The sequence below is a fragment of the Pollachius pollachius genome (assembly GCF_949987615.1).
Source record: "Pollachius pollachius genome assembly, chromosome: 7".
Lineage (NCBI taxonomy): Eukaryota > Metazoa > Chordata > Actinopteri > Gadiformes > Gadidae > Pollachius > Pollachius pollachius.
Window position 1 is genome coordinate 13,465,388 of NC_136940.1, and position 24,638 is coordinate 13,490,025.

The following is a 24,638-nucleotide window of genomic DNA, read 5'->3' on the forward strand; positions in this document are numbered from 1 at the left end:
TATTTTCCCGATAATGACCGGCGTTCTATACATTATTCCTTACATATATATTCAGCAGAGTAGGCCTAAGTAACAAATGTGTACCAAGTTACACATGCATAAAAAAAAATGTCGGGTTGAAATCGGGCTCTGGCTCATAATTACAGTTAATGTGTTGGGCCGGGCTGGGACAGAACGTGCACGGGCTCGGGCCGGGTCGGGCTTGATTTTCTGGGCTCGATCCAAGCTCTAATAAAGACTGCTCAGCGGAGCTACCTTGGGGAAGGAGGAGTCACGAGGCTTATGCGCATTGCAAGCAGCAGAGACACTCTTGATACATTTGTCTTTAAGTCAGCAGCGGCACACTTCACAGCTGCCAAATATCGAAAGAAGTAAAAAAAAATCTTTAAAATTAAATCTTCCAGGTCACATGACCGGCACCAATTTTTTCAACCGGAAACACTGATACATACATACATACATACATACATACATACATACATACATACATACATACATACATACATACATACATACACACACACACACACACACACACACACACACACACACACACACACACACACACACACACACACACACACACACACACACACACACACACACACACACACACACACACGTTCCAATGTTATTTTGGTAGCTGTAATGCCTGGGCTATATGCCTGGGTCCTTTACATATGTAACCCTACGATCGGGGAAATGTAAAGACAAAATAGAAAGTTGATAGTTTGCATCCAGTCAGAACTGGTGTGCAAACCCTATTTAAACACACACGTGTTCTAAATCAGGATCACAATAAAAACCGAATCATGTAAAAATCACACCAATACTGCATTTTGAGTTTACCGCAAGCTTGCTTGGAAAATGACCCATCACTAGATGGGACTTGAACCTAAATTAAAGTTCACTTCACGTCACAACTGAAATGCACAGAGACTTCTAGGTTTTGTTCTCCACTGTCCAAAATCACTGGTGGATTACCAGAGTACTTGAGTCTGAATGTTGACCCACACTTTGGATTCTAATCTAAAGAACCCAAACTCAGATCTTTAATATCACTAGTTTGCCTCCATTATCTGACGACACAGTGCTTAGAAACCAACCTTTGCAATTGTCTCTATTGTCCACGAGAAATCTAAACGTACATAAAATGCTGATAAATAAAAAACCAGAGGAAGGAAAGGTAGGAATGGTAAAAGTAAGCTTGTAGAATATGGTTGGACTAGGATGTGAGACCTCGTCAAACTCTGAAGCCAAGGACCAGCCAGAGAGAGATGGAACAAAAAACACACTTCTTTAACCCCTTTCTGAACTAAATAATGGATTTCCTCCAGGGATACTTTTCTTTCCATTACCTCACAGAAAAAACAAAACATGAATCAACATTGTTACGCACATACAGTTCAAAAAGAATAATCTGGAATGGACCCAGGAGGACCATTTCCCCAAAATGGTACAATTTAATGACTTTATCAATAGTCTCCATAAGCCTTGTTACTTCAACCATTTGTGTTTCTTGCCATTCAGAATACATCCCAAAAGATCGACAAAAATACAGGAATAAAGGAAATTTCAAAATGATTCAAATTTAGATTTGACATAACCTTAAACAATCGGATATCTTGATGAATATGAAGATGTCCAACTAAGGACCCGATTGGATGCTAACATATCAGATACAAAGGCAATCTTTACTACACCTAAATCTTCTGAACGCCACATGCCGGCATGGCACCGGCGGGCCATGGCGTGTCCTACAGACCCCTGGTGACCTGGTAACAGTCTTGGCACGTAAGCGAGTTAAGGATAGAAACAAACATGGAGGAGCAGTACAGGACAAGGAGCACGACTACCCACCTTTTCAATAGAATAGAATTGACCAAATCCAAATAATCTTCTAGTGCTGATTAATTGGATAAAGTATAAAAACCAGACATCTGAGGCCGGCCTCGACTTACAATGCCTACGGAAAGAGATACACGAAGAAATATCGAGCCAAGCCCCACGCTGATTTGACCCAGCTAACCTCTACACGCCTTTTGTTTTCCCTAAGATGCCCAAAGCTGCCACTAACACACACTACAGCACACCTTCCTTGAATAATTTCTAACAGGCTCTTCTTTAGCCCTCAAACCTTACTGACAAACCCCTACCGACACCCGCCCCTTACCACCACCACCACCACCACCCAGGGACTTAGCTGCCTCAATACGAGTAGACGGACCAAACAGACCTACTGGGGGACCAGTCCTCCAAGAGTAGAGCAGTGCTTACTTCCATTAGGAAAACAACAGTCATAGCCACAAATACCATCTGCTCTCTAACAGTAAGGAAACGGTTTACGCCACTTGTGCTTGGACGGTTGAAACGCCAATGTGGTTGAATGTAAACAATTTGTTACCTTGCTACGCCAGGGGAATGTGTGTTAATAAGGACCTGTAGGCTAATGCTAATCATAGGGAGAATGCAAACGTGCTGTTGCAGGGCAATTTAGATTCAATATAAAAAATGATATAGAAAAACGTCAACATCACCCACATCAATCTTCTACCAAAATCAACAGACAATTAATCGTGTGGTCTCATTTGACGATTTAATGGCAATGTTTGTGAATCTTTTACAATTTGCAGTGGTGACTTCCTATGGGCTAGCAGAGGACACCGAGGGAGAATGAAGTGTTCGACGACAGCCATGCTGCAACTAGTTTCTAGGTGATCCACGTACACAGGGGGGTGGGGGATCTACCTAAAAAAGCAACACCGCAGATTAAAGGCAGCCACAAAGTTTCTGTCTCCCGCTAGAAGTGCCTGTTTGGACACTACATCTGCTTCACGAGCTCTTGATGCAAATAAATCCCTGTTCAACGTGACAACAGTCTTGCAAATGTCCACTAAGACTATCACAACAAGAATACTGTTCATCAGGTTCAGCCCTGAACAACTCACTGCTCAGCCTTCCCCAGCACCAGATAGTTTGTGATTTGCAGGTTCAAGAAAAGTCATCCGTTGAGGATCCCTCTTTCAAATGGAGCAGGAGTTGGATCTCTTCCTGGGCTTGGGCTGTCTAAAGTCCCGGTCGTCCGCTGAGCAGTGGCTAAAGGAACAAATGGTCTGCGACAGGCTGTGCATGCCCAGGCGGAACACGCTATTGGACAGGCTGTAGATAACGCAGTTGCAGAAGCTATTGCTAATGGCCAGCCAAGTTGTGATGAAGGAGAGGGCGGGGCTGTCCAGCACATGGGAGCTCTCCAGCAGGAAGTAGATGATGTAGGGCAGCCATAGCATGTAGAAGACACTGGTGATACGGAAGAGGACCATGGCGTAGCGCCGGTCGGGCCCGTGCCCCCCCTGGCTCCCCCCACTGCCTCCCCCCTCTACGGCCTCCATCTCCTGGCTGGGGAACCTGGCCCGGCGCTCGCTGATCTCTCGGTTGTGCTGCTGGCAGATGCGGAAGATGTGGTAGTAGGTGAAGCAGACCACGAGGGCAGCCGGCGCGTACAACAGGCACACCACGAAGCCCGTGAAGAGGGCTGAGGTGGGCCATGAGCGGGCACACCACTCAAAGATGTCGCCGTGGTAGCCAGGCTTGCCCCAGCCAAAGAAGGAGGGCAGGAAGATCAGGCTCGAATAGAGCCAGATGAGGGCGATGCAGCAGCGCAGGCGGCAGGGAGTCACCAGCTGGTTGTAGGACAGTGGCTTGGTGATGGCAAGGTAGCGGTCCACGCTGATGCAGGCCAGGCAGGCCATAGACACGCTCTTGAGGACAGAGATGACGTAGCTGAAGGCCTGGCAGGCGAGGGGCTCCTGGACGCTGGCGGGGTAGTGGAGCAGGGACAGTGTGGGCACCAGACAGCTCAGCCCCACCAGCAGGTCGGCGTAGGCCATGGTCTGGATGAAGTAGCTGGTGGTGTAGTGGTGTAGCAGCGGGGCACAGTGGAACACAAAGATGACCGTCAGGTTTCCGATGATGATGAGCACCGTCATCAGGACAATGACCACCGTCTCCAGGACACAGGCCTCCAGTGGCTCGTTTTGACCGAAGCCCAGGGGGCAGGAGAAGTTGAAAGCCCGGCCTGGGAGCCCGTCTGCCAGGCTTCCGTTAGCAGCAGACGCCGGGTCCGTGCTCAGTCTGGAGTAGTTCATGGCTCTGGGCAACGTACCGAGGGGGGGGGGGGGGGGAGGGGGGGGTGGTCGTACCACCCACAATGCAGTCTCTCTCTCTCTCAGCCTCTTTTGGTTACCGGAGCTCAATACTTGATAGAAAAGACTCTCCGTCTTGCTCACTTTCATGTCACACCGACTGGAGGCAAATCAATACAGCCTCTGGAAGCGAGGGGCAACCGTCACACCTCTCCTTTCCCCATCAGTCATGCTCTGAGTGTGGGGAGTAGTGTGCCAGTGAGGAGGAAGAGGAGAATTGGGAGAAACATAGCAAACAGTCTTCCCCCAACACGACGGAGAGTGCAGAAGGAGCTGGCGTTAGCACTTCTGTCGGTTCTTATTCCGTCATGCAGGCAGGGTGCCTGCTTCTTGTCTTTCTGCCCATCCGATGCAACATCTTCCTAGGCCTAACGAGGACAGCTGGCGGGAGGATCAGAGGAACCACGCTGCGCTCACCAGGAGGACGAGTGAGATGAAACCTGGCCTGAGGAGCATTCAGGGATGGAGAAGGAAGAGGTAAGCATCAAGCAAACCCCCGTCCAAACCAGGTAAACAAAAAAAAAAAAAAGATCGACCTTCGATACACACAAATGGTCACGATATGAATCCCAAGCAAATGTGGAGACCCTGAATTTGGGTGCGTTTGCACACAGGACTCCACTTAACTGGACTCAACTGGAAATACTGACGGTGTGAGGACCATTCCTTAGTGACTGGCTAAATCCATACGAGTCCCTGCATGGAGGTTAAACATCCCATTGAGCAGACACCAAGCCATGGCCGCTGCCCTTGCCGTGTCACGGCCCCATTCCATGTGTGCGCTTGTTTTGGTGGCTGACAGAACAGTGTCCCCAGGACTGTGTACGCCCTTTCTATTGTCGGAATCAAAACACAGACACGGGCTACAACAACACGCAGATTGCAGCCGCTGATAATGTCCTCACACACAGCGAGCTCTGTTAAAGGGAGGGGCGCAGGGGCGGAGGCTGTGTTTACAGGCTGGAGACAAGAAGGTTAAACCAGACACATTCTCATTGGTCACAATTGTTCAGATCTTGTTTCCTGCGTGGCCTGAAACTGGTCACCTGTCCAACGTCAGGGGCTGTGACATTGGTCACCAAAACCTGGAAAAGGGTTAGGAGGAAATCCAGTAGAGTGGGAAAAAAAAGTGTTGTGTTTGTGGCCGGATATGAAGCGACAAGGTTGACTTGGTGTGTAGATAGCGTGCAGGTGAAGTGCATTGAAGGGTGAGGCCACTGGGGTACAATAACAAGAGCTCCTCTCACTGTCTCTCCTCACCGCTGTAGATACCAGCACAGGTAATCAAGATCATTTGGCATTCTGCGTGTTTATCCCATCTACTCGTCCGTCCCGCAGGCACCGTCCAACACCCGGTAGAGGTGTGTGTCTGTAGTGTGTTTACTGGAGAGGATCGCCTGAGGGCGCCTTCCTGGTCCATTCAAAGTCTGACGGTCTTCTTTAGGTATTAGAGAGAGTGCCGAAATGTACCCTCTCTCTCGTCTCCATTTCCCTCTATCTCCATCCGTCTGTCCATCAAGAGTGGGGTGAAAAAAAAAATCCTACAAACTGAAAAGGGTCACGTCCGTAAGCCAGCCCGCCCGCCCCCCACCCCCTCCATATCCCAGTCCCACCGCAGAGATCAGATTAACGCGGCGAGTCTATGCAGAGCAGAGCGGTGACTGTGCTGGTGAAATAAAGCGCTTAGTCTGCAGAGGAGAGAATAGAGGAGAGAAGCAGAGAGGAGAGAGCGAAAGGAGAAGAGAGGACGTAGCGTCTCTGTGCCGCGTTGCATCGAAGGCAGTCTCCCTCTCCCTCCCTCCCTCTCCCTGGCCGGCTGCACCTCAGGCTCTGTGACACATTATTCAGCTTTCTCTCTCTCTTTACCTCCCTCTCTCTTTCCCCGACAGCTAAATTTGGACATGTTTCCTATTTACAACACTTCAATATCACAGTCCATTTTCTATTAACTAGACCCAAGCCCCTCCCCATAGCCTTTCTCCATCCCTCTCTTTGCCACTCATATTCTCTTTCCCTTTCTCCCTTTCCCATTTACCCTTTTACTCTCACTCCATAGCCCCCATATCTCGCTTTCAACACCTTCCCCCCCCCCCCTTCGCTCTCCAGGTGCATTTGTTGGCTGTTTTGGGTAGGTAATACTGGATACACTGGTTAAACTGGTTAGACTGTTTGCATTGTTTGATGTTGGTTATCTTTCCTTGGCTGGCAGAACTTGGAGGAAGCACCACATGGCACCTGATTGGCTGATTATCGACAGGGGATGTAATTAACGTAACTAATAAAAAAACTGAATTCCTCCATTACAACACTGCAGTCAAATTAGCGAACTGATCTTCTTTTATAAGCAAACTATTATCACAGTGATGTTTTTATTTTGGCAAGGACAAATTCAAGCTAACCCTGTTTAAATGATATACTTTGTGTAAAATGCCTGAAAATAATATAAAACACACGCTTTTTAACACATGCTTCAATAATACTAAATGCTAAAAATATACACAATGATACAATCGAGAGAATACAAAATAAGGTGTTCAAGACAGCACGAGAAGCTAGCAAAAGGGAGATAAGTCAGAGAAATTGCTTGATATATAGCGTATGCGAGAGAAGATCAGAGAGAACATAAGAATATGAGAGAGCGAGTCAAGCTCATAGGAATATAAATTACAACCCCTTATAATAGTTGGGATAACAAGAGCGAGGGAATATGCAAAAGAGACTGGGCATCGGAGATCTTTCTGAGATTACATCTGGATGACCTTGAGTGTGAAGGAGATAAACCAGCAGAGCAGAAACAAAGCATTCCTGGGAGTTTAGAGAAGGTGACAGGGAATAAAATTAGCTCCGCCCACCCATCCCCACCAAGCTAATGGTGTGATCCAGATGCCTCGGATACCAGCATTCCGAGTTGCAAGTGGTGTAATCTCCCAGCTTTCTTGCAGCATTTCACGGAGAACCGCCCCTTTTGGTCAGGCCCCCTCGGAATTCTGAGAGTATACCGAGTTCAATGATGACGCTGTCAACAAAAATGGCCGGTCTTGATGTGCCTGCAATACAATGTAAAGTTGTGTTTTTGAGCTGGTTTACTAAAGAAGATAATGTAGCTAACATTAGAGCCCCGACTGATTTATCGGCGGGCCAATATTATCGACCGAAATTAGGCATTTTCCAAACTAGCAGTATCGGCATTTATAATGACCGATTAATGAATATTTTAAAAAATAAAATAAAAACAGACGAAAGATCCTTCAACCATGCTATGAGTGTTGGCGTTGCATAATTTGTCCACCAGAGGGCGCTCTAACGCCACAAACCCTACAACCAGCTGATCCAGCCAGAGTCAGGCAGAGTGAGATCGAAGGAGATCATGGTGAAGTATGTTTATGGTAAGTTGGCAACGGTCACAAGACAAAAATTGCTTGAATAACAATTAAAAGAACATCCCCATGAGTTCTCTAAAGTCAATAAGCATGACAAAATTCATGACTACCATGTCCAGTTTTGCTGCTGTTACATGTTAGCTGAGAGTGAAATTGATTTAGCCAACGTTAGTTGTTACAGTATAGTTGACTGACTGTCGGTTTAACTCTTGACAATGTGACTGAAGATGTATTTCTTTAATAGCGTGACAGCAATGAGACGGATCATCTCTCCCTGGCCTATTATTTGGAAAAACTATGTTTTACATCATTTGCAGCAGCATGTGACGTGTGAACTTTAATATATTTTGATGTTATTTTCTGTTTTTCTGTATTATTTTAGTGAGAACTCATTAATAACTACAAATAACTAATAATAGGGAAATCTGTTTATGTCGCGTTTCTGGAATATCTTTTTTAAATATATATCGGCCGATATATCGGAATATCTGATTTTTAAATCTCCAGATATTTGTATCGGTATTGGCCTTAAAAACCCTTTATCGGGCGGGCTCTAGCTAACATTAACCAACGACTAGCCAATTTCATGACACAATCACAAAGACAAACGGGAACGCTATAAGTGCTCCGAGACCGGAAATTATGTCACAAGTGTAACTCGGAAGGCTGGTGTCTGAGACATCTGTATCACACCATCAGACCATCTTTGAAAAAAGCCCCTCCCATGCATGCCAAGCCCCCTCCCATCTCCAACATGCCCCATCTACTCCTACCAAGCCCTGCCAGCCATCATTAAGAACTCCACACATTAGCCACATCCCTCCCACCACCACCAAGCCCCTTCCACTCAAAGCAAGCCCCTCCCATTATGTTTTCCACACTGCTGTTTTCCCCCCTCCCCTTTAACAAACTACGATCAATTGGTTTTTTTTAAATCGCTGAATATGGAGAATCTCCTGTCGACTCTGCAGGTGACCTCCAGTAGGAGGTCAGCTCGATGGAGCTGCCCATGAGGTGAAATACATTGTATTTTATACATATAAGTCTCCTTCAAGGCCAACACAGGACCATAACCGTAGCCAGTGAGAAATGTGCTGTGTGTGTGTGTGTGTGTGTGTGTGTGTGTGTGTGTGTGTGTGTGTGTGTGTGTGTGTGTGTGTGTTTGTGTTTGTGTGTGTGTGTGTGTTCACCAATTGTGTGCGTGTGACACGTGTGTGCATAAATGTTTATGACACATGAAGAAAAAAAAATACAGTCCAGGGAGAAACATACAGATATATAGATCTGAAACACATCGGACCAAAATCACCAAACCCCACTTCAAGCATACATAATCAATGCATATGTTGCAATAGTTATGGGGGATTAGGCCCAGACACACGACTAACACCTGGCAGTGGCCAGGGACAAACAGGACCTCTACCAGACTGACTTACTACTAAGGTACTAACATAGTGCAACAGTATATACTAAACACACAGTGCAGGGTCAACAGCACCTCTAGCATTCTGACATAGTACTAAAGTACTAACATAGTACCACAGTTGTACTGACACACACGGTGCAAGGTCAACAGCACCTCTAGCAGTTTGCCATAGTACTACAGTACTAACATAGTACTACAGTATACTGACACACACACACGGTACAGAGACAAACAGGAGCTCTGGCAGACTCTAAATAAATGTTGTCATCATGCTTGACTGGCGCACACCAAAAATGATGAAATCACAATAGTCGCGCAGGGTTCATACGTCTATTTGCCGCGTGCATCTCTGTATCTTTGAAGCTCCACAAGGAGAGTGCGCAAACCGCTGTCTATAGCCATGTTACTGTAAAATGCAAATTATAAATTCCATGGCCGTGCGTGGACCGTCTGCAAACCTAACAAACTTCCTGAACACACTCCCTCATTACTGACATCTTGAGAAGCTTCTGCAGTCTCACCGCTCAGGAGGCAATCTACTCTTCAACCCCAGAGAACCAATATAGTCTCATCCAAGTCATGACGAGAGAGGAGTGGGTATACAATGTGTGTGTGTGTGGCTCTATTAGGCTCTATAAGTGTGTCCATTCTGGCAGGCTGTGTGCGTGTGTGTGTGTGTTACCTTGGTGATGAGTGTGCGATACTCCTCCAGAAGGGTGAGTTCGCTTGGGCAGCCCGCCAGGAGCTGCCAGACCTCAGCCCTCAGAGCCTCGGGGACCCCTGCTCTCACTAAGGACCCCAGGCCCTTTGGACGGATGGCCAGGTTACAATGCCTGGTACACACACACACACACAATTATATTTAATCAATGAAAAATACATTGCTTAAAGTACTTTGCTTACTGCACACACTCAATTTTTTTTAAAACAGAACATCAGAAGTTCTTATATCATGCCCGGAGCATTTCAAGTACTGGAATATGAATGGATATAAGAGCACACAAGAAAAGACATCGAAAACTGGGTAATCATGAAGTAATCAGATAGTAATTACAATTGCTGGAGGTAATTACGGCTACATGAGAACCCGAGTATTCTGTGATTAATATTGTCAGGTTATTAATCACAATTAATAGTCTCTATGTCCCTCCCTCTCTCTCTCTTCATCACTTGGTCTCTGTCTCTCGCCCATCCCTCACCATCTGCTCAGCATTCCTCCCCATAGCTCCAGAATCTTCTCCGGACAATCCTTGGAAACATCTCCTGTGCCACTGGAGATCTCGCTGTCGCTGTCTACACAGGAAACACATATGCCCCCACACAGGAGGTCAAAACCCGCCACCTTCAGTCATGGACAAGCTTCCAATCAAACCTCTTGCTTTATGTGGTCCATGTGTATAGGCAGAGTAGCATGATATAGTATGTGGAACAGTAAGTTGTAAAGTATAGTTTGGGCTATAGCATACTATATATATATTATAATATTTGGTATTGTATGTAGTATATCATATAGTATGTGGTATAGTGTGTATTATATAGTATAGTACATAGAATAATAATACAGAATGTAGTATATTGTATAGTATGCAATATAGTTTGGGTGTAAAGTATGTAGAATAAATTATATTATATGATAGTATGCAGTTCTGTCCTTCCGAGGAGACATAAAGCCGAGGTCCTGACTCACCGACGTCATAAAAGTTCCCATATCGCAAAGCGTAGGGGTAGGGGTTTCCCCGGTGTCCTGTTTAAAACTGCCCAACCAGGCTCATTCAATCTGGCCCCCTAATCATCCTCCTGTATAATTGGCTGACTCATTAATTCCCTCACTCTTCACCTCAAGCTGGTGTGTGGTGAGCGTTCTGGCGCAGATTGGCTGCAGTGCACCACCCAAGTGGGTGCTGCAAACTGGTGGTGGGGAAACCTCCAAGACAAAAATTAATAATTAAACAAATTTCTACTAAGGGGGGAAAGTACTACACCCGAGGATTTTCCATAAATTGGTACGAGAAAAAAAAGCTGGCTAGCAGGTTGTGAAGAAGCTAACGCAGTCTTCTGCTACCACTGCCTACTCTTCCACCCTGACGACAGACAGCACTGTTTGGGCATCGACTGGTGTGACAGATATGCACCATCTGCCTGAGAAAATCAAGAAACATGAGATGTCAAGATCCACATGGATAGCTGCTTAAGATATGCGACTATTGGGAGGGTGAACATTGCCACTCAACTGGACGAGGGATACTGGTTAGCTGTTCGTCGCCACAACGATGAGGTGAGCAAGAACCGACACATCCTCAACCGGCTCATCAATGTTAGAGTTGGCTTTGCGAAGCAAGAATGAGACGGAGGGCTACACAAACCCAGGTATTTTTCTTGGATTGGTGGACTTCGTGGCACAGTTGGATGAAGTTTTCGATGACCACCTGAAAAATGCCACGGTGTTCAAGGGCACATCCAAGACGGTGCAGAACAAGCTTTTGGAATGTATGCTAGCGGTCTCACGGGAAAGGATTGTGGAGGAGGTCAAGACAGCTCGCTATCTGGCCATCCAAGCTGATGAAACTACGGACGTCTCCACGCAGACACAGCTGATGCTTGTGCTTGGATACATTGATGACAACCATGCAGTGCAGGAAGGTTTTTTTGAGTTTATTCCCATCTCGGATTCAACGTCAATTTCAATTGCCAGTGTACTTTTGGAGAGACTGAACCAGCTTTTGGCCGACGACAACGACAAAATGAAACTCGTTGCATAAGCTTACGAAGGTGCCAGTGTGATGAGGGGAGAGAAGTCTGGTGTGCAGCAAAAGGTGTGTGAACATTTTAAGAATGCCCATTATTTGCATTGCTATGCACATCAGCTTAATTTGATCATGCAGCAAGCTACCTCCCGCATCAAAAAAGTCAACGTTTTCTTTTCTGATCTGAGCGGTATTGCGTCATTCTTTTCCCATTCACGGAAACATTGCAGCCTTCTGAACAAGATGGTTTCACGAAGACTGCCCAGAGCTTCATCTACAAGGTGGAATTTAAACAGCAGGATCGTCAACACTGTGAACGAGAATCAAGATGACCTCCTTGAATGTTTTGAAGCCATCAAGACGGGTTCACATGGTCCATTTGACCAGCTCAGCGTGAGAGAGGCATCTGGCTACGTGAGGATGCTACAGGACGAAGATTTTATTTTTTTTCTGTGCTTTTGTCACAACATCATGCCCCACATCGACATTCTGTACCAGAAGCTCCAGAAGAAGGACATAGATGCAGTCTTCATCAAAAGGGCCCTCGAGAGCTTCACAAGCAGTGTGCAGACAATTAGGTAAGATAACATTTATATTATTTGATCCTTCTCAAAGCAAAGCTTTGTTATGAGAACATATGCATGAAAGGAGACTGTATTTGTGTTCTGTTTATAATATATTATAGGGATCGACCGATTATCGGCGCCGATATGCGGCATTTTGCCGCATATCGGCATCTGCCTTTTTTTTTGATCCGCAGCCGATAAGAGGTCAATTTAAAACTGGGTTATTTTGGCTCTGATGCAGCCACGCCTCTCTGTCTGCTGTCACTACGCTGTCTCCAGCATTGTCCCACCCACAGCACCATCTGATTGGTTACACGCTCTGGTTACACGCAGAGCCACGACGGGTAACAGCCAATCAGCAGTGAAAGCTGTGCATGCACAGTGCTCACACACACGGCGGAGAGGAGAAAAGGTTTTGTCTGGTTTGGTTTCGAGGTAAGTTCAGGCAGCAGACTCTCCCGAAATTGTAATAAACATCCCAGTCCTCTACAACTCACAACTACTAGTAACATTACTGTGGGCCCATTAACGTTATATAAACATAAGTGGCAGCTCTGCTTGCAGTCCGGCGTCCAGGCATGCCTGTTAATCACTCAAAACAAGGTTGTTGATAATATCGATATGGAAATAGTCTGTGATAGTAGAAGTCTGTGTGTGAGTGAGAGTAAAAACCTAATAAACTCAATTCAGTCCAGTTTAGTTGCAGGGAAGCACGTTAAGAGGTGGTTATACTTCTACAACTGCGTAATGCGCTATCCAACTGCGTAACCACGGAGCCCCTCGAGCCCTTAGGCTTTAAGGTGAAGGCTGATTTTAGCGCAACGTTAGCCCAGCGGTCCGCTTTCTCCTTATCTGGCTCTAGACGCGCAGCAGACTAGCAAAACTCTACAACTCACAACTACTAATGTTACTGTGCTGCCCAATACGTTAGCAGCAGCTGTCTGTTCCTATGATAAACATTTATTATTAAAGTGAAGATGCTGTAGGCTATTTAGTGTTTTTTAACGGTTTAATCACTTGAAACAAGGTTGCTAATAATATTGATAGGGAAATAGTCAGTGATAAAAGTAAGACGTGTGTGTGTGTGTGTGTGTGTGTGTGTGTGTGTGTGTGTGTGTGCTTGTGTGTGAGAGAGAGAGTTAAATTCTGTTAGTTTTATTGCAGGGAAGCCCGATGAGGGGATGGCTAGAGAATAGTGTGTGTGTGTGTGTGTGTGTGTGTGTGTGTGTGTGTGTGTGTGTGTGTGTGTGTGTGTGTGTGTGTGTGTGTGTGTGTGTGTGTGTGTGTGTGTGTGTGTGTGTGTGTGTGTGTGTGTGTAAGCCACATGGGAAGCTGCAGAAACTGACAGCAAAGCACCGTCTGTCTGAGAGAAAACTGTCGGGCAATAATGGCTGTTTAACTAGAGAACTATTTATTTATTTAAATTTTCAGTTAACTTCATTAGAACACCCTGCACTTTTTGTTTTTGTTTGAACTTAAAAGAAAGATAAGTAAAAGATTAACATTTCAGTTCAGAAAATTTTAGTGAGCCATTTATTTGTTTAAATTGTGTTATGTTGCAAATCTGATAAGCTGTTGTGTTTATTAAAGATATGCTTAAAGGCATTTAAATGAAGTTAGGGTTAGAGTTTGTATTATTCAAAATTTTGACGCCAATCTTTTCCCTTTTTCTGTAAATTAATATCGGCTCCAAATATCGGTTATCGGCCCCCTTGACTACTAATAATTGGTATCGCCCCTGAAAAAAACATATCGGTCTACGGTCTAATATCGGTCTAATATATTACCAGTGGCGTAATCTAGCTTGCTTTACTCTGTGCTGGACATCCTGGTTAGGCTAGGCACAATGGATAGCTTAAAAGACAGTGTTTAACACTAACATTATGCATCCCTGCCCATTTTAAGTGGGTATACTGACATCTTTTTATTGGATAAAGTGTGAACATGTGCATCACGTAGACTACAGTACTGTACACAGCCTAACCAACACATTATTGGTTTGTTTGCATTCAGAGAATCAGAGAACCAGCTGCAAGAGCCATCAGGAACCGACAGACCAAGGACGGCTTTGACAGAAGAGGCGAAGCAGAGGCTGTCTGAAGAGGTCTGCGACACCATCCTGGCTGACACCAAAGCGAGGTTCTCTTTCACTGGCCACCTTGTGAGTGCTACCTTAGTACAAGGAAATATGTTTAAAAGGTACTGCCATTCATTTCCTGCTGATGATCTGAATGCCACTGTGAAGGCATATCCCACACTGAACAAGGCAAAGCTCAAGACGGAACTGTCTCTGATCTATGAGAATCCTGAATTCAGGGCTTGCTGTGGTGCACTGGCACTGTACCAGGTTATCATGAGCTACAACCTCCAGGAGACATTCTCTGAGACTGTGAGTTTGTTGAACATTCTCATAAGTGCTCTTATGACAACAGCTGAAGCTGAGAGATGTTTCTCAACTTGAAAAGAATTAAGACATTCCTGCGAAATTCTCTCAAAGACACATACAGATAGAGATAGAGAGAGAATGTTAACTTGTGTATAATTCCCAATTATTATTGATGTATTTGCACTTTTAATCTTGCTGAATTCTACAAGGCAAATAAATTAAGTTAAAACTTAGTTCCCCGGCTCCATTCGTCTTTGTAAGGAAATGTTCTATTTTGTCTTGCCCCCACACTACCCTACAGGGGTTTGGTTTACAAACTTGCAGCCCCCCCTAAAATAAAATTCACCAGCCGCTACTGATATGGTGTAGTATGCAGTTTGTATGGCATAGTATGGCATATAGCATGTAGTATAGGATATAGTATGGTGTAGTATGCAGTTTGGAATTGAGTATGGAATGCAGTGTAAAATACAGCTAAGAGTGCCGTGTAGAATATGATATAGAATGCAGAGTAGAATATAGTATAGAACAGTGATTCTTAAACTAGGGGTCGCGACCCCAAATGGGGTCTCCAAAAACTTCTGTGGGGTCGCCAATTATTTTCTGTATTCAGTCTGAAATTATTATTATGCCAGGTGAAACAAAGGAAAATAATATTGGGGAAAAAATCTGCCTTTTTCTTATTTACACGCAGTTAAGAGAAGAGAGAAAATATGTTTTCGTCTTTCAACGAGATCTGGTTCAGCCTATGGGCTACTCCGCTGATAGAAACAATGTAACTATCTGCTCCCACTACATGCAAACTCAACTTGTTCCCGCTATTTCAAGTAAAACAAAATAAAAAGACATAGGTAGCCTAATAGCAAAAATGGAGAGGTGGCTGCTTAAAAAATCGAACAAAAGCTCGGAAGTGCCAGCTAACAGTGCGTCTACTCCTCCGCGATCCTCAGATGGGACAAGTCTACAGGCCGGTGAGAATGAAAAGGAACAAACTAGGCGTCGGCACTATCAGAAAGAATTTCTGAAATATGGATTCACTTGCCAAGTAAAAGATAACCTCGACCACCTACAATGTGTGATTTGCGGCGATATTCTGGCGAATGAGAGCTTAAAACCTGTCAAAGTGAAACGACATCTCGAAACCCGCCATCCCGAGGACGCTACGATACCAATTACTTTCTTTCTGCGAAAAGAAGCTGCCCTGCAAGGGCAGGAGACCGTAGTGCATGGGCAAGCTACCTTGCCCACCAAAGCCTTGGCAGCTTCCTACGAAGTGGCCCACCTTGTGGCAAAAGCACAGAAGCCACATACAATTGCCGAAAGCCTCATCCTCCCTGCAGCAATTGCGATGACCACCGCAACGCATGGTGAAAAGATTGCAAGTGCGCTCAAGCAAATCCCCCTCTCCAATGATACAGTGTCCAAGCGCATTATCGAGATCGCTAATGACATGAAATGTCAGATAATCGAGAGAGTAAAAAACTGCAGGTTTTCTTTACAGTTAGATGAGTCTACTGACGTGACAAGTGTCGTGCACTTATTGGTGTTTGTTCGCTACAGTTATGAAGGAAGACTTCACGAGGACATGCTGTTCTGCTCTCCGATGGAAGGAAGGTGTACCGGCATTGACATTTTTAATTGTCTCAATGGTTGGATGGAAGACGCAGGGCTGCAATGGGCCAACTGCATATGCACAGACGGTGCGGCAGCTATGTTGGGGAAAAATAAAGGGCTGAAAGCAAAGGTCCTCAGCGTTGCACCACATGCCAAGTTCACCCATTGCATTATCCACAGAGAGGCCCTGGCATCCAAGACACTTGAGCCCGAGCTTAACAATGTTCTCCAGACAGCAATTAAAATGGTGAATTTCATCAAATCTTGGTCTACACACGAATCCCTTCTTTTCCATTCTGAAGTTTTCACGGGGCAAAGTCCTTACACGCCTGTTTGAGTTGCGAAGCGAGGTGCGCAACTTCCTCTCAGATGCAAACTCCGCTTTTGCGCACCATCTCACTGACTCGGAATGGATAGCCCTTGCTTATTTGTCATGCATATTCGACAAATTAAATATGCTCAACCTGTCACTACAAGGCCTCAACACTAACATCCTGACCCTCTCGGACAAAGTGATTGCTTTCACAAAAAAGCTGCAGCGTTGGGCAGTCCGTGCGGAGAGTGGGGATTTTGAGATGTTTTCGGAGCTGCATGACTTTTTGGAGGAGGATGACGTGAATGTCAATTCATTGAATGCCTCCATCAACGTTTATCTCCAAAGCCTCCTCGGAAACTTTCATCAATATTTACAGACGGAAAATGTGGAGAATTATGATTGGATACGACAACCATTCACCAGCTGCTCTTCAAACGATCTGTCATCTGAGCTCGAAGATGCACTGCTTGAGCTATCCAGTGACCGAACCATACAGACATCGTTTGCCTCAAAATCACTGGATGAATTCTGGCTGTCTGTTGCGCAGGAATACCCCGGATTGTCCAAGGCTGCCATGGAAATTCTAACGCCTTTCGGGTCATCTGTGCGAGAGGACATTTTCGTCCCTTGCATATATAAAAAATAAATACAGATGTCGGCTCAGCACCGTGGAGGAAAATCTCTGTGTCGCCGTATGCAGCATTCCTCCTAGAATTAACTTGCTATGTTCATGGAAGCAGGCCCACCCTTCCCATTGAAATTGTTAAAGATAGTAAACCAGAAAAGCGAAATAAAAAAAGACCGTTATTGTTATCGCCATGAATATAATCCATGTAACGTTGTAGGCCTAATGCTGTGTGTGTGTGTGTGTGTGTGTGTGTGTGTGTGTGTGTGTGTGTGTGTGTGTGTGTGTGTGTATGTGTGTGTGTTTGTGTGTGTGTACTTGTGTGTGTGCACTTGTGTGTGCGCTCGCGCCACGCACATAGCGTTCTGATCTGATAGCGGCAGCCTACACTTGTTTAATCGTGATTGTTTGGTTTTCTCGGTTCTTGTTCATATGGAATAAATAAAACTAATTACTTTGCTTACTATTTTTTGCTTGATTTAGTTGTTAACATTTGAGGGGGTATTTTGAGTAAGGACTTAGAATGGGTTTGGGGAAAGTGGGGTCGTCAGACCTCGCCATACATTTTTGTGGGGTCGCCAGACAAAAAGTTTAAGAACCACTGGTATAGAATGTAGAATATGGTATAGGATGCAGTGTAGAATATGGTATAGAATGTAGTATTGAATGTGGTATAGAATAGTGTAGAGTAGTAGAGCATATCTTTAATATCCCTGAGGGGCAAAAGTGGTTTACAGACAGTCAGACTGCAGTGCAGACAACAGAAGGGAATGAGCAATGATACAGTTCTGTTGTGACATCAGCAAGCATATGGTAACTTGTGGCGAACGCAGGAGCTAGTTAGCAATTAGTATTGGTTAACCAGCAGCAGAGAGTAGGAGCTACTCAGCTAGTGTAGGGTAGAGGCAAAGAACTGAGCCCTCTGAACATGATTCTCGTGGAACACGCACATAGACCCAGCAACCCATACAAACCTAAATAAGGTTGGTCACCATCAACGGAATTTGGACTTTTTAGCCATCCAGGTGATGAAAGAGAGCAATTCAGAAAGGTCACGCTTGTTACTATTAGGGGTGTAACGGTACACAAAAGTCACGGATTACGGAGTCCGAGTAGTATACCTATATTCCACAAGGCTAAACGGTCCGGGTGGAACTCCGACTTCAAGTTTTAAATTGCGCATCGCAAAACACGCCTTTACATTCGCCATATTAACGCTATGTACACCACATTTACAAACCGCGGTACACCTCTGTAACCGCACCGAAGTGCCTGTGCCGTGACGGTTCGGTACAAATACAAATAACACCCCTAGTTACTATGGCGCCCAAACCGCCAGTATGGACGCAAGAAGATTCAGGTTTATTTTTTTTTCACTTTTAAAATACCTTCTAAAAGTGTCTGGGAGAAGGGCTGCCCTTTACACTACTTCAGTTTACTTATGAGAAACATTGTTTATTTGCTGCGTGATAATGCCATTACTGAGGAAGATGATGCTGTTAATAATAACCTTTATTTGTATAGCACTTTTCGAAACAGGTTTACAAGTGCTTCACAGAACAGAATAAAACATAATTAAAAGAAGTGAGACACAAAAAACTATAATATATAATATATATATATATAATAAGTACTAGCAAAAACACCATAAAGAATAGCAAAAGGAAGAGAGCAATGTGTTAAAATAATAAGACTACTATAAGAAAACTTTTGCATAAAAATTTGTTTTGAGAATAGACTTAAAAGATGATACTGATTCAGCTTGTCTGAGATTCTCAGGCAGGGAGCCCCACAACTGAGGGGTCCGTACAGCAAAACCCCGGTCACCTTTGGTTACAAGGCATGATTTGGGAACAACCAGGAGCCCCCTACCCGAGGATCTCAGGCTACGCTCAGGCTCATAGGGGACTAACAGGTTTGAAATATAACTTGGAGCCAGACCATGCAGAGCTTTAAAAGTTATCAGTAAAATCAACTCTAAAAACTACAGGCAACCAGTGAAGAGAGGCAAGGAAGGGAGTAATATGGTCTCGTCTCCTAGAATTAGTTAAAAGCCCAGCGGTAGCATTTTATACCAGCTGGAGGCGGGACGTGGCTTTCTGCCTCAGCCCAGAGTATAGTGAGTTACAATAATCTAAACGTGAGTAAATAAAAGCATGGATAACCTTTTCAAGGTCTGTACGAGATACGAAGGACCTGATTTTAGTTATGTTGGTGTACATCTATGGAAGCCCCAGCATAATATGAAGGGTAAGCATTTAACTCATAGCTAGAATTTGGTTTTACTGAAGTTTAGAACTGCATTTGCAGTTTAATAATACTACCACTGATACATCCGTTCATGTCTGCAGGGTTAGCCTACTCACCCTACTTCTACAAACCACTTAAAGCTGGTATCTATAAAGACTTCATATTTCTTTGCTGTATAGTAATTGTGATATAACTGATAACAATTATGGTAATGATATTATTCTGATAAACATGAAACTCCTTTACGGCTGCAGGCTTAGAATACTACTGCATACTCTGTATACACTGAATAGATTCAGCATGCTTGCATATGTATGGCTATTTAAGCGTGTACGTGAGGTAGATAATGCTGCTGAAATAGTGATGGAACATTGACCAGAAATGTAGGAGTAGAAAGGGTTAGAGTGAATGAGGGTGAAGGTGATGGAGAGTGAGAGTGAGGGGGAGAGAGGGTATAGATGAAATGAGGGTGAGAGAGGGCGAGTGAGGGCGAGAGAATGAGAGTGTGAGTGAGAGAGAGGGCCGTCTACCTTCCTCGTGCTCCTCTTCCTCAGCGAGTGAGGACCCCTGAGCTCTGTTGGTGCGGTCCGCCTCGCGCTGCAGACTGACCACCTCGAACACAGCATCGCCCAGAGAGCCAGCCTCCAGTCTCTGACACACACACACACACACACACACACACACACTTGCTGGGATTGTGTTTAAATAAACAGCATTGAACCAAAGGCTCAGGACACTTCACTGGCAGGCAGTGGACTTAATAGATTTTACTGGAGATCCGGATAGATCAGTCTAATAGTATGCTTAAGCCTAAAGACTTTATGATACTATTACAGTCTTAGTTTGTTTAAGCCTATAGAAGTTTTGTTACTATACAGTCTTATAGTCTGTAAAGTCTATAGATGTTATGATACTGTTAGTATTGTAGTATCTTTCAGCCTAAAGATGTTATGATACCATTAAAGTCTCCAGTATGTTTAAGCCTATGACGTTTTGTTAATATTACAGTCTTATAGTCTGTTAAGTCTAAAGAAAATATTTATCTCTCTTTTAGTCAGTTAAAAGTCTATAGACATAACTATTCTATTAAAGTGTTTTAGTTTGTTAAAGATTAAAGTTTTTAGTCTTTAAGATATTATTAGAATTCGATAAATAAGCTTGTTACACTGAAAAGGAGGAGAAGGGATAACCATCACCACTAGTGATGGGTCGGTCGCGAACGATTCAGATTCAGAACGAACGAATCCCGAAGGTGAACGTCGAGAACTGATTCCCAAAACAAGAGAACTGATTCCTTTTTCTTTTTTTTTTTAAACATATAACAAAAATATGGTCACATAAATAAAATATACAAACGAACAGAGCTTCGTCTCCCCGCGACCTTATATTGATTGAGTCTAAAACGTTCTCATCGATTCAGCCAATGAGAGTACTACAGCAGGTAGCAATCACGTTGCCATGGCCCATGGGTACACAAATGATAAGGCACCACCACACAAGTTAACTAACGATCGCTGTAGGCTTCAATGTCATGCAAGCACTTTGTGTTTTATTTTTATTATGTTCCACATCACAATTGCATGCTTTAATAGTATTGTTTTTTAACTACCATTACGAGTCTCGTTTGGTCTAGTAGGGAATTCGCACAATGGTGCTGCTGCTGCTTGATTACGCGCTCCACTGCTTATTAGCGCTACTTGGAAGACGCCATTTAATTCTTACTGCACCCGATTATGTATTAAGGACATTCATGAAAAAAAAGGCACGTATGTTCTTTATAGATATGCTTAAAATGTACACTTAACCTGGGTAATTTCACCAGAACATTAGAAAGTAGTAGGCTACATGCATGTTGATTAACATTTATTCCATAATTTCCGATTCCCTGGCAAATAACGTAACAGGCCATCTGACTTACCGAACAAATCAAACGAACGAATCAAACAAACGAATTGTGATAGTGAACGGAACTGAAAGAACTGAATCCCAGAAAAGAATCGTTTTGCCCATCCCTAATCACTACACTAACTCCACAATGCATTAAAGAGGAGGAGGAGGAGGAGGAGGAGGAGGAGGAGGAGGAGGAGGAGGAGGAGGAGGAGTGTGGGGGTAGATGAGGGATGGGGGGGTAGAGGAGGAGGAGCTCAACTATATAATACAGGAAGAAAAGTGTGTTGTTAATTTAAAATGTCCACATTCACGCATGGACCAACTACTGGCTAGCTGAAACATTGGCCGAACTCTGAATGTAAATGTATAATAGGTGTGTTCAATGATTCAGAAACATTTCTGAAGGTACCGTAACTCCTATACAGAAGCAACTAAAACCAAACAGAGCAGCATCTGCATTATATTTCTAAAACATGGGGGGGGGGGAATATCCAGACACCGCAGGAAACTGTACGAATACATGAATGGATGAATTAAGAGAGCTCCAACCTGCTGCAGTTTGAGGTAGAAGGTCTCACTGTAGCTCTTGCGGCTGAAGTACCAGAAGCGTTCGTTGGCAGGGTAGACCCGGACCAGGACCTCCAGCAGGAAGCGGACTGGCTCCTGGACCTCCGTCACTACCAGGTCCACCGCCACGGTCATGTACACCTGCTTGTCTGGGACACGCACACCCACCCACCCACATTATACACACACACACACACACACACACACACACATCACAGATACAAAAGATGACACAAAAGTGAAGGTTTAAGAATGACTAAGCGCGTGCGTGAATAAGTTTGTCCGTCCACACTGGCTAATCTCTAGGAATGAGTGTAATGTTAATATATCAAAGCACTAGATTGTAATCAAAGGCTCTCTATTGAAAGACACCAAAATATGACCAAAAACAAGAGCGTTGTGCATTCATCACTCCCTCTCATCTACCAGCCTCACATCTCATTAAAAAATAAATAAACTAATTTGCCATGGAACAAATGTATCCTTAGAATACTCGTATAATACCTTCTTTACATCATTACTAGTTAATCCAACACACCTTTGTATAAAGTATCCTTGCACCTAGAGGAAGCTCCATTCCTCTATACAATTGAAAATTGTAATGTGTGATAGCATTTGTATCGCCACGGAAGACAGTTCGCACCACCATGTCAACCTCCCGAAGTCTTGATTGTGTGTATTCCTTTAGTTGACTCACATCTTAAAAAATAACAATGTATTGTAGCCTGCCGTAAAACTTAAGAACAAGAACTGAGAATGTGCCGACTCTCAGAGCGAAATCAAATGAATGAGTTTTTTACGGAATGATCCTGTTGCACAAAACATATACAAAGAATGAAAAATACTATAAAAATATATATGTTAATCCATATGAATAATACCTAACCTGTATAACAATTGGTTATAGAATAACATAAATTACGAATCATACCTTGCTCACGCTTCAAGAGACCATAATTATCTTTTCCATTACATGAAACAGGAAATGTGGGGAAAGTAGGAGTGCTTTCCTCAAAATGAATTTAAATCACATACAAAGGTTGTTTTGTTTTTACATTTCAAATTCATATTAGAATTTAAAATATTAATTTACAGCCCTAATGTATTAGTGCTTTATGAGAACACCTAGGCAGAGCTCACCTTTAGGTGTATCTTCGTTGAGCAGCTGGAAGGCGGCCATATTGGGGTTCCAGGTTCCCGTGATGAGGTAGGCCTTCCCATCCAAGCTCTTCCCCATTGACTCCTGAGGTCAAACGCAAACATATCACGACTTCAACTACCTTCTTTTGATTGTGATGCACAACATGTCCTGAAGGGTCCACAGGAAAACACATATCTCAGTTTGAACGTTTTGTATGTGTATTGAAATAATAGGCGAGGTGTATACACCTTTAACACTGAAGCAAGAAAGCAATTTCTGCCAGTGTTGAAGATTCATTATGACTTATAGTAATAATAAAAAAGACTTTCAGGACACTAAAGGTCACCTTGTATATTATATGTATAGATATATATATATGTTATTATAAAAATCTGTGTGTGTCGAGGGTTCTGCTCAGTGCTCACCATGTCCAACAGATGCATGTCACTGTTCCGGACCTTCTGTCCTGGAGACAGCAGCATCCCGAAGCATCTGCAGAGGGACACAAAACCGGAGACAGGAATAAGCCTTATAACACTGATGTACAAACCATGAACCATCCATACTATTTAGCGGACACTATTCTCCAAAGCAACTTGTTTTTTAGAGACATACTGATGTCACAACAGTCACAAGTGTCACGTACAGTTACATCAAAATAGTCTGTTATTATCAGTGATATCACAACAGTCTGATCCAAACAGGGAAATCACAAAAGTACATTTTCAATATATTGAGTGACTTCAACAGTCTGACATGTACAGTGATGTCACCAGTTCATAATTGTACATTGGATACAGTGATCTCACAATAGTCCCAATGCGGTTGAACGCTCCGTTCACTTGCCTGGGCCCTTCACAACTTCCCACGGTGAAATATATTGGAGAATTCACCGCTGTCAAGGAAAGTGGATTTTTTGCCGTCTTCGTTCACTCCGCAAGGAGTCCGGTAACTTATCAACCCCAGCGTACTCGGTTGCTAAGTGACGTCAACTTCTTTGGCGGACTATTTCTCTGCTGATCAACACTACGAATGCTGGTAACAAATAAATTGTAAAAAGACAAACCGTGTGAAGTTATTTTTTTCATTTTGGCAAGTAGCCATGTAATAAGCAGGATAATGTATAGAACGTCGCTGGTCATTATCGAGTCATTTTCCCGATAATGACCGGCGTTCTATACATTATCCCTTACATATATATCTTACTACTCTATAATAGAAGGCCTGTCGCACAAGTTACTTAAGTTGGTCAGTGCGCATGTGCCAAGCAGCCTGCAGCTCACACGCGAATACACACACACACCGCACGCATGTACGCACGCACACACACACACGCGTGCTGACGCAGACGTTTCAAGACAAAGGCAGCGCAGGACACCGCATACACACACGCACACACATGCAAGCCAAGCGGCCTGTAGTTCACATACATACACTAGACGTGCGCGCGCGCTGATGCAGACGTTTCAAGACAAAGGCAGCGCAGGACACCGCATACACACACGCACACAGATACGCCGCACGCGTGAAC

General features: G+C 44.1%; 2 protein-coding genes across 3 annotated transcripts in view; both read right to left on the minus strand.

Annotated features, from left to right (window-relative positions):
• The window catches only part of rabgap1l (RAB GTPase activating protein 1-like), a 139,401-nt gene that overhangs the window by 77,374 nt on the left and 37,389 nt on the right, over window positions 1-24,638 (minus strand). For both annotated transcript variants that reach the window (XM_079740203.1, XM_079740202.1), the window contains exons 8-13: window positions 23,533-23,599; window positions 23,107-23,209; window positions 21,949-22,115; window positions 20,040-20,160; window positions 10,208-10,301; window positions 9,691-9,841 (exon numbers count right to left, since the gene is read on the minus strand). In XM_079740203.1, coding sequence (XP_079596329.1) covers window positions 9,691-9,841; window positions 10,208-10,301; window positions 20,040-20,160; window positions 21,949-22,115; window positions 23,107-23,209; window positions 23,533-23,599 — 703 coding nt within the window. The remainder of the gene's footprint in view (window positions 1-9,690; window positions 9,842-10,207; window positions 10,302-20,039; window positions 20,161-21,948; window positions 22,116-23,106; window positions 23,210-23,532; window positions 23,600-24,638) is intronic.
• Window positions 2,708-5,754, minus strand: gpr52 (G protein-coupled receptor 52). Its single transcript, XM_079739490.1, has one exon. It carries the CDS (start codon window positions 4,290-4,292, stop codon window positions 3,024-3,026), a length of 1,269 nt encoding a protein of 422 aa, XP_079595616.1. The 5' UTR covers window positions 4,293-5,754; the 3' UTR covers window positions 2,708-3,023.

Excerpts from the sequence above, each read along its gene's own strand:
- gpr52 (XM_079739490.1), bottom strand. The coding sequence starts at position 4,292 with ATGAAAGTGAGCAAGACGGAGAGTCTTTTCTATCAAGTATTGAGCTCC.